Source organism: Convolutriloba macropyga, chromosome 8, assembly GCF_964194025.1.
Source record: "Convolutriloba macropyga chromosome 8, txConMacr16.3, whole genome shotgun sequence".
In the NCBI taxonomy this organism is placed as follows: domain Eukaryota; kingdom Metazoa; phylum Xenacoelomorpha; order Acoela; family Convolutidae; genus Convolutriloba; species Convolutriloba macropyga.
The window spans coordinates 39,966,882-39,978,290 of record NC_134475.1 but is presented as its reverse complement, the minus strand read 5'-3'; the positions used below and the strand labels follow the sequence as shown (position 1 = coordinate 39,978,290).

General features: G+C 36.2%; 1 protein-coding gene across 1 annotated transcript; it reads left to right on the top strand.

Moving 5' to 3' along the window:
- The first annotated feature begins 361 nt into the window (after positions 1-361).
- Positions 362-10,089, top strand: LOC142344721 (interferon-induced GTP-binding protein Mx3-like). Its single transcript, XM_075396597.1, has 5 exons — positions 362-2,003; positions 2,525-2,738; positions 7,159-7,353; positions 8,497-8,718; positions 9,739-10,089. The coding sequence occupies exons 1-5, from the start codon at positions 692-694 to the stop codon at positions 9,890-9,892; spliced, it is 2,097 nt and encodes a 698-aa protein (XP_075252712.1). The 5' UTR covers positions 362-691; the 3' UTR covers positions 9,893-10,089.
- Positions 10,090-11,409: the final 1,320 nt, after the last annotated feature.

Sequence of the window (11,409 nt, the reverse complement as noted above, 5' to 3'; positions counted from 1 at the left end):
GCGCACACGGTGATGAGAGGATACTTTGTCTGGGATGGTCTGATCAAAGGTTACTTTCGTCTGGCACGGTCTGATCAGAGGTCACTTCCGGATGGCACCTCAGCCTGGGTTGACAGGATGGCTGCCTATTGCTAACAATACTTTTCTGCATGCTTCTATCAAACTCGAATCATAATTAAATCATAATTGCTTCACATGCATACCATTATGTCACCATTACAGTCTAACTGCTTTTGAATTAGTGAAGGAGCGAGTGGGTGGGTAGTGCAAAGAGAAGTTGAAAGAAAATTAAACATTCTTAAGAGCAAAGTGTACCTCAACTAAGATAAAAATAATTATGCTGAACCATACACAGAAAGTTCAGAGAAAACTTGCGACACAATATACTGTTATTATTAAATTTTAATGCTATACCAATAACTTTGGACTCAATCAAGATACGAGTCCAGAGTCTGGCTTTCAAAAATAGAAACATTCTTGTGACAGAAATGGCGTTTCCAGTGTCGACACAGATAAGCTTATTATTATAAAAGATTGCTCATGATTCACATATATAAGTAAGTTCCGTGGCATTCAAAAGCACTAAACTGTTATCAGCCTACTCCAATCATACTCGCCTTATTGCATTTTATAACTTAGATTTCCTCCAAACGACTCAAGCAAAAGTTTTTTTAAAAAAAAAAATAGCTTGATGGCTCTGTTAGCTAAATTATTCGCTCCAAGTGAGCCAATTGAACCTTACAACTTGTACATACATCAGCTTTTCGATTTGATAGACGACATTGAGCACTCCGAGATCTTGGACAGGATTCTGACTATTCCAAATGTCGTTGCAGCGGGTGATCAAACATCGGGAAAGAGTAGCGTACTTGGAAGGTTATCCGGCATTCCACTTCCTACTGGAGACGGAACTGTGACGCTTTGCGCCACACAATTGCAGTCAAGGAAAAGTCGAGAAAAATCCGTCTGTCGAATGTTAGCCCCTGAGGTCAGAGATATCGAAGTTGAAGATATTTGCGTTGAAGTGAACAATACTCAAAAGAAATTGGTGGCTCAGACGTCAGGAAGTTTCAACCTGGACATAATGGCACGCATTCGAGTTGAAACACCGCACGGTCAGAACTTGACAATAGTTGATTTGCCAGGGATCATTCACTCTGCCAACAGTCGAACTCAAGACGAAACAGTCGTGGAAAACGTACGAGAAACAGTGACAAGATATATTGAAAACCCTAAATCAATCATTCTGTGTGTAGTGGACATGACACGTGACTTGGCTCTGAACAAAATATTTGACATAATGAACAAAGCTGATCCTGATGGAAATAGAACCATTGTTGTGTTTACCAAAATTGACAAATGCGTTACTGATAAATCTCGTCTCGAAAAGTTGCTAGAGCAAATACGAAACAAAGATTATCACGAATACAAACACTGCGTTTTCGTGAACAGCGCGACGAACGACGATGACGAAGAACTTAAATTTTTCCAGTCAGTCAGTAGAGATTTTGGAATACCTTTCGATCAGTGCACGTTTAAAAACCTTTACTCAAAAGTTTGTTATATGCTGCTGACCCCTATTTTGCAAGAGTTTGCAGCTTCATGGGGAAAAGTTGAGCAGTATAGAAGCTCAGTTGCTGAAGAGATCAACAAGCTGCCACCTCCTGAAACCAACACTGCTGAAGCAGCGGATAGGAAGTTGAAAGCGTTTATCGAGGCCAGTCGTGAAATGCTGAAGGGAAGCTTTTCGGTTCATAGCGGATCACAAAGCATTTTTTCAAAGCAGAGACTTTGTTTTGATGTGTTTCGTGACGAGTATGGGCGAAAAATGGATGCCTCTACAGAATGCCAGAACATAAACCAAGTTGTAGCAGAGTGGAGAAAAAACGAACTGATAAACTTTCACAACTTCAACAATTTCAAGTCGTACGCGATGCCAATCATCACTTCCTTCTTGGGTCCAGCAATGAAATGTCACGACGCCATACGTAATTTGAACAAAGGTAATCAGACTTCAACTCTGTTTCAATTTAGGACCAACATTTTTAGTGATCGTTGTTAGTCAATCTATCTGACATTCTATAACTAAGGTTCGAATCGAAGAGACCAATTGTACACAAGTTAATTGGCATCTTTACGCTTTCAAAGCATGAGGAAGCAAAGTAAGTAACTTTATTGAATTTACTCTAGTAGTTATTTCAATGATGACTTGAAGTAAACAAGTTGATTTGTCAATAATACGTTTATATAACGAGATGTAAGATGCATAAAAAATTTTTAAAAAATCGGTTTCATCTCGATTCAATTAACAGAATTAGATATATTTAGTGGCAGAAAAAATTGAGGACAATTTAAATACATTTAAGATCGCTTTATTTTTTTGTACAGTTTTAACTTAACCTGACGATGAACGCGTTGCTCGAAAAAGTTCGTTCTATAAAAAATTCATTTTAGTTGACAAATCTTCCTTCTCATAAGTGATTTAAAAATTACATCTGAAAAACTCAAGAATGGTTGTTGGTAGAACTGGTGATGCAAATGGTGCTGGAAAACTTTGATGGACAGCCACATCACGCTGAATTTCTTCTGGTCAGGATCAATAAGATATTTGAAACTCAGCAACAGAACCTAAATGAGCAGCTTGAAAAAATGCACAAAGTGGAACAGTACTTCTACACTGACGACATCATTTACACAAAACTTTTGGACAGATTCAAGCTGGATGAAAACTTTGACAGGCTAGTGTTTGAATTTAATAGGCAAATAGTGCAAATGAATTTGAACAGTTGATAAGCCTTTTTTGTGGTTTGCCACAACTATATTATTATTGCACATCTAGATCTGGTTTGGCTTCTCCAAAATGCTCATATGATCAACACTACGTCCACTATCATTTAAGGCCATTATCTTTTTGTCTTATGAAAATTTCTTTTCCATTATAACCCCAGCTTAGTGGTCAGATAACCTATGCCCCCCCCCCCCCCCCGACATCATGGTAAATGCACCACAATAGGGGGCGATAATGGGAAAGACCCAAATGTTTCCACTGTGTCGTTTCCGCTACGCAATTTTTGTACGTAGCCGCTGAAGTTGAGGCCCTGCCATTGTGAGTTAGTTCTTGCTTTAATAAGGGAAATCTAGGTTAAAATGGTTGGAACTCCGTTTTCAAAACAGTTCCAGCATTCCCTAGATTAATGGTTTCGATAAACAAAACGCCGGCACTTTTCCTTTTGAAAAAGGCGTCCGACTGCTCCCCGCTATTCCCGATGGATTGCTATCGATTTCTTTTTTGGCGTTGGCGATCTCGCTCTATCATCGCTTATGCTCCGTCTGCTTTCAGAGCTGAACTAAGTAGCTCAAATAACTTGTTTCTCTCAAGTTTCTCTGGAAACTCGTTCTCTACCGCACAATTTCTTTTTGCCGAGCAAATCAGCTAATGTTTTACACGGCTTCTAGCTAGCCACTCCCAAAACAGTACCGATTTCTCATTGTAATGTCGTCTGAAACAATAAATGGTCTCCTTGCAGCTTTTCCTAGTGTCTTCTTAAAATGTAGGATAGAAATCGATAGCTGACTTTTGTTACCTTCACTCAATATAATCCTGTCGTCTTTCTTCTATTTTGGTCTCCGCGCCGTTTATGGTTTCTTTTCGTTCCCACTTTTGAATTTGAGCCAAGAGCTAAAAGTGTATAATTTAACTTTCATAATCAATAGATTGCGAAACATGTTCCAATAACAGCAAATTTTAGGAGTGCCGAGCAAACGTTTTGAAAAGCAGTTGTTATCATTAACAGTGTTCATAAAACAAAATACATTTGGATGTTCAAAAATAACCTCATTTAATGTCTATTAATATCATTTTTTTTATTGGAAAAACAAAAATTCTGACGGTTATCGTTGTTTTATGAGTAAATTGCTTCAAAAAATATTCAATTTTGATCTTTTATTATTTGAAATTTATGCACAACCAAATTCAAGTGATTCGACCTTAGCTAAGTACTCAATTGAAAAGGAGATTACTGTGCTCTCTGTGGTCAAATTACAACACCAGTTAAAGTCTTCTTATTGTCGTATTGATGTTGAGGGCTTTAAATTTGGGTCAAAAAACAATTATCAAGAAAAAAGTTGTTTTGGAAATCAGTACAACGGTGAAAATTAATGGATGGTGTTATCGTATCTGCTTTGAATCTCTGTAAAATTATGGCAGCTGCCTCCTATGCAATCTATCACTGATTGAACGTTGTATTTGGTGAAAATACAACACAATATTTGAAATTAATTAGTAGATTTTGGCAGCAGAGTTCAGTTAATTTTCAAGAACCAATTCAGTGGTTCAATCTAATGGTACGAATCCTTTTTATGGCTGACTGAGAGTTTAATTTTCACTCGGATCCAATTTCAGTTCTATCACCATCAAAATCTGCCTACTTGTGAACTGCAATGATAGGTCAGTTTTTAATGTATCTCGAAGCTTTGTTTTCATCAGCTCGAAGCATAAATAGCTCGAAGCATACGTATTTTTTAACTTCTTGAAATCTGTCCAATTTGATTCCGACATATTTCAAGCGAGAAATTAAGAATTAGACTACATCTTTGATTGAGAAATTTATTTTTTGTTTGTTTTTTCATATCTAACACAAATACCTTTTTCAGCCAGATGAAAAAACGTAGCTTAAGAAATTGACATCATTGTTTTAGCAATAAGTCTACGGGAAATGACAAAGAAACCACAAGAGGCCAACACTGGAAATGATCATATGACTTTTTGAAAGCTAATGATGCCAAATTAGTTAAAGCGGTTGACATCAATCGAAACAATTTAATCAATCTATCATAAATCAGGAGTGAGCCATTACGATCTGTTCTAAAGTTAAAGAAAACAAAACGACTGCAAAAGGAAAAACTAGGAGAATCAGTTATATCTGTTATACACATTTAGTTTCAAAGTTGTTAGAAAGTTAAATAGGAACCTTGAGAAATTTTAGCTACGTTATTTTAGCTATGTTATTAGGGAACAACACAGACCACTAATCAATGAGACGTGGAGACAGTGCAACAACAAGAAAAACAATTAAAGAGCAAAAACCGAAAAATTACACATGAAACTAACAGAAACTAGTGTCAAAGTCGTTTAAAACATTAGATATAACAAGGATTCGTCGTTATTGACCACAGTTCTCATACTATATTCAATAAAGCCATTCATTAGAGGGTCCTTAGTGAGCAAAATTACATTAAATTCCAAAATTGGCATATTTGTAAAACAATTATTACATTTTTGAAAACACGCTGATTAACAATGGTTAAAATCGGAACTTGATTGAATATCAGAAAATTATTCAGCAATACTTCTTCAGGGAACCATTGAGACCGGTCATTGATGATTTTAAAGAAATAAATAACCGAAAGACCTCAATTTCAAGAACAAAAAGTCGCATTTTTAAGTACCTATTTTTCTCAAAAACAAGTTGTATCAACGTCGCTAAAAACTGAACGCTCAAAATAAAAACTTTAAATAACAGACGTAATTGGACCGCTACAGATCACTCCTTGTTCATGCTAAGAGACAGAACAAAAGACCAACAAAATTGAACATTCAAAAAATTTCTTACAAAAATAGATAATGGTAACGTCATGTATACCATTGGCTGTCCTATCAAAATTTCAAAAATGCAATTATTCAAAATAACAACGCATATGGGACTCATCATCTCAAAAGCAACAGTAACATTCAAAATGAAAACAATAAGCACATAAATTGAATTACCTCTCTTCGAAAAAGCTCTCTAAATCTGAAATTTTGACCAAACATAGGTTTTCTACGACAGTTTAAAAGCAGTTTGCAGAAAAAATCCAGTCTGCCCTAAAATTACTTGCTTTTTCAAACTTTTTTATGACCTCAGTTTGACATAAATTTGCCAATCCGCTTTGATCTCTCATTTACAACGAAAAGACGAAAGCCTTGAAAGACCTCGCCACAAAGCAATTCAAACTCTTATTACTGCTTTTAAATCTCTCTATGACAAAACTTTAATTAAAATGTACATAAAATTACCACCTATCATATGATTAAACTACTTACACAGGAAGTATGAAATGTCAAAAATGTACGCATGTTTGAAAACCATGAGCCTCGATTTTTCTTCGAGATGCGATAAATTTGAGGAAATTTCTGATACCATTGATTTAATTTTGCAAGAGTGTTCCAGTGATACCATTTTTGTATCTCTGTGCAAAGATTTACCCCATTTGCATTCCTGTCCCCCCACCCAAGCAAGATGTTTTCTTCGCATCTTTAAAAGCAAACAGAAAGGATCAATTGAGGTGACTCATTTTCTTGACAATTTGCATAAGACAGAGCATTTTAAGATAAGCATAACTTTAGATGACATGTGTGCAATATACAATCAACACAATTTTTTCGTTACGCCCTCTCTAAGAATTTCAAAATATTGTACAAGCTCTTAAGCAAAGCGAAAACCCTGAATTTAGAACTTAGTATTTACAATTTAAAGTGTAACCTCCAGGACAGGTTTGAAATCTAAAATTACTAATCAGAAAACAAAAATATTAACATAAAAAGTGCGAGAGCACATTTATTTTTTAATGAGTTTTTTATGGATGCGTTAATATTTAGCGAAGTGTACACTCTTCGATGCAATTAAAGCAGGAGCACCAATGTTCTGTTATAAAAAGAGCATTATAGTTTTGATAAAAAATGGTTACTTCCTTAATCTACTAAGACCAATGAAACCAGTTTTAGGAAACAAACTACTAGCAGATAATTGAGAACATTCCGAGGCTACTGAATCAGACAAAAAGCTAGAGACAAAAAGTGATTAAGATAAAAAAATATGGCAGTTCTATAAATCCGATAATTGTCATGGTCCAATTCCATTAAGTTTGAATAACTCCTTGGCCAGGCAAAAACAAAATTATTTGCGGCATCCAAGGTTTTGGGGAAAACTAGAAATTAAGTTTTGTTTCTTTTCCACAAATTAGTTGGCCTTTTCATCAAAAATGCGCATCTAAGGAAGATTTGGAGTTTGTAAAATTAAAAATGGACTATTTGCAAAAAATTCCTTCAAAAAAGATTTTTTTTGTTGTTTTGTGAGAAAATGGCAAGTTTGAATCAGATACACGTTGCTGTTCGTTTAGGATGAAAAAATCTTGGGATGTGATAAAAATCCCACTGATGAGAGCCCCGGGAATAGGAGACGCTATCAAAATCGGAGAAGCAGCAGTGGGTGTTGCAGAGGTTCTCTCATCATCCGTCAAGAATTCTGGTCTTAACAACCCTCAATCCTTCTCATCTCAAATATCTTCATCGACAACAACAGCGCAGAGTCAAAGGCAAGTTGGACTTAAAATGAAGCCCGTTTTTCTCTCAACCATATGTTGCACGTTTTTGTATCTTTCTTACCGTCGGTTGCAAAAGGGCTGGCCAAAAAGTCTGGATACATAGCAAAATTTTCTTTAAATCTATGTTTAAAATTTTAAAATCATAGTGGGAACAAAGCCAACTAAAGAATTTGATGTCTAGACCTATACTTACTAAGCAGTACAGAAAAAGTTTATTATAAACATAGGAAAGTCGTTGTGATGGTCGGTTTTTTTAGTTAGTCCAAAACTACGAGGGCCTTTCCGCTTATATTGTTCAGCACCGTCCGCATGTTCGTTTCAAACATCAAAAGTTAAAAAAGAGATCGTCGTTTTACTTTCCTTTTTTTGCTACTAATCAAAAAATTCCGATAGAGTCCATTAATAAGCACGATTTCTATCTATGTTCAACATGGCGGCTATATTTTTATCATGAAAATAAACTGCTATTACACACACACAACCACAAACACACACACACACACACACACACACACACACACACACACACACACACACACGCACGGACACACACAACACACCACGCACAAGTTTTTTTAGACTACAAGTTTATCAAACTGTTTCCATCATTAGATGACGAGTTTATCACCACTCTTTTATCGCCACTGTTTACTTAGTAACAGTGGCGATAAAAGAGTGTGATAAACTCGTAGTCTAATGCTGAAGTGTTTTTCCAGTGTCGATCAGGCATTAAAATTTATTACACTGGCAGTTTATTTAACTGTTATTATCGCAACAGGTGTTGTTAAATTATAATCAGGAACTTCAATTCGTTAAATTATAGATTTTGTAGATGATGTAAAGATGAATTTCAGTAATTCCCACATTACCCCCCCCCCCCACACTCACACACAATTTCACACACAAATAATCTCCCATTTTACCCCCCCCCCCCCCTGCACATCGTTCCACCCATAACCCAGCGCGCGCTCTACCCCCCCCCCCCCCCCCACCGGACTTTGATTATCATTTTCCCTGTCGTACCCCCAAGTGTCATTTTTGTCATTTTTTCCACCTGAGAAAAAGGAAATAGTTTCAGAAAACCTCATTAAACAAAAGCGAAAAGAAAACAGGTTTCATTCTATTCGAATGCAGGTCGCAAGAATTGGACTATGCAGAGCTGTTGGCGAAATTCGATTCCCTAATGTCAGAGAGACAGAGTGTGAACAAACACGAGGAAAGGAAGAAAGTGACATACGAGACAGCTTTGGAAATTCTGAAGGAGATTGCGATGGATAGGATATCGACTGTGGTTCCTGCTACTATTTTGTTCTACATGAATGATGAAGTTCAGAGAGAGATACAGTGTATTGACAGGTAGGACCCCTAAGTTTTTGTTGTTGTGGACGTTTTCCCTTGAGCTTTCCTAAAATTTCCTCCAGGTGTTTCTACACTTTTGGCAATTGCAGCAGAGTTAATAGAAATTTTTGTCGACATATTTCCATATTAACTTCAGAATTCGATTGTTGAGGCCTTCAGTCTAAAAGAAGTTGATTGCATTATCAATTCTGTTCGCTATTCTGCAATTGATTGAACATCAGTTATCCCTGGTCCAGGGCCATACTTATGAACAAACTGTCTTCGACCAATGACTATGAAGTAGTGGAGCTAGCAAAAGAGGCTTGAACAAGTCAATTGATAATTGATGTTAAAATCAATGCTCGACTAAGAGACTAAAAAGAAACCTTGATCTATATTATTTAACCACGTGAATAGAAAATTTTTGAGTCAAACAATTGTATGGTATGAAGAGATGTAGTTTGACTTCTTGAAGCTGTCCTCGACTATGGTAAGAAATAAAATTACCATCGCCTGCATGGCTACCACGATACTGTCCTCTAATTAGGCGCGATACTAAACGTCTTCAATTTGCCGCGAGCGGTGTTGAATCTAATTTACAAGTTGAATCCAGGTCGAGGTGCTCCTCCAAAATCAACAGCCAACGGGCCGTGGTGTCCACTCCTATTCCACATTTATTAAGCGAGAATAAGGGTGTGAGGCCAATTCCACTCTTAATTAGCAGGGAAAAGAGTTTAAGAGTGTAATTTTGAGGATCTGACATATTTTACGCTCTTTTCCCCGTTATTTTTTGGTAAAACCCTCGACCTGGGTCGAACCGCTTGTGACATTAGCTGCTTTTGATTCTATATCACTAAAATGAGCTTCACTACTAATACGAAGTGGAAGCGAGTTATATCACATCTGACTAATACCCGAGTTGAGTCAGTTTCATAAGAATACCAATTTAAAAAACTTTGAAACGTTAAAAAAATTTAAATAGGAATTGATGGTCGTTTTTTTTAATCTTGTCTACAGATGTAGCTCAACTCTTTTCAGGGAGAGCAGTGAATTCTGCGACTTGGAGTGGAGCACATCTGAGGCAGAATTGAGGCGGAAGCAGTTTGAACAGACGGAGGCTCAGATTGCAAAGTGGCAGCTGGAGTATCTCAAAATTGAAAAACAAGTCAGAAAGGCTCTCAGAATGAACTAGCTGAACTGCTCAAACTATCTCATGTTTTTCACACTGACAAAACATGACAACACCTACAATAAGTTTAGTTTCTTAACCAACGATCTGATAATTGGCATTCTATGAATATTTAATTTCATTTACCAAATTGCTTCAAAATTACAGAATTAAAATTTTAATTGCCTCTTCATTGCTTCAATTCAATTAACATCGCTCGGCTTTTTTTCCAGAGTACATAAGAAATGATCAGATTCCCCTATAAATATACATAGTGAGCCAAAATACTCCATGAAATTATACATATTTTATTCTCTTTTGTTAAATTATCCGATTTCAAATTGGCATTCGGTATTACAAGCATTTTTAATCATACTTAAGTGGACATAACAATCAGATTTTGGGTTGTGATAGTTTCATATCAAGTACCAAGGGCCGTTCGGCATGCCCAAAATCACTGTTCTTATATTTAAAACTTAGCATACTTAACATTACACCCAAAATTTTGCTAGCGAGTTGAAAACTTTTCTGACCCAGAGTATTTTTTGCTGAACCTGGATTCCCAAAGTCAGTTGGCCTTGATGTCTAATCGTGCATCATTATAAGTTAACGTTATTTTAAGAGCAAAAGTTTCTCCCTGCAACAACTGAAGATGACGTTCGATCTCAAAGTCATGATAGATATCGCATAACAGATTCACAAAGAATCGCGAAGTTCGTTATGTGGGTGCGTCCTACTTTGCGACTATGGGCATTAGCCAAAGTGAAATTGTCGCTACATGCGCATAATGAAGGGATCTTTATTGGGTCACAACGATAGCAAACTGCAATTCATCACTAAATTAAAACTTTTCACGCAGATATTATGCTGAACAGTCGTTTCAATAACTTTAACAATATGGTAAAAAATGTGGTATATTCGGGCTATGTTGAAATATTGGGAAACTGTCACTATTATAATTGATTTAATTTCAAAGAGGTTTTAAAAATTTGCTTTTGGAGTAGTGAAAAACGTCTATAAGTATGGTAAGATTGCTAATAAAAATTATTCTAAAGTTAAGGAGCCGGGAGGTAGGTAAACCAAATTTTTAAGTAAATATCATTGAAACCCAGTTTATCCCATCAAATTCCATGCATTTCATTCATTAATCATTACTTATGATAGAGTCTTGAAAAACAAATTTATAACCACATTCTTGTCAAGGTTTTGTCAATTGTAACAACACAAAGAAATGGTTTTTACGGTCAAAACCGACTATAGCAACCATTCTGACACATGTATTGACTGTTGTTTCTCTTCTCTCACCTAAGCGTAAGGAGCACGTACACTTTTTAAGAAATTTTTCATTGATAGTAAATTCATTTTTGAGTGGCGAAACCGCAAAGATATAGAAAACAATTTTGGAGCTGACTTCAAGGTTTCACCACTGTGTCGAGTTATATTTCGTGGAAACAGAGCGTTCCTTAAATAAAGGGGGAAATGTCAATATTATGATTGAGGAAGTAGACCTTTCGTTATTAAGTAGAGGCAACCAGAAAGAC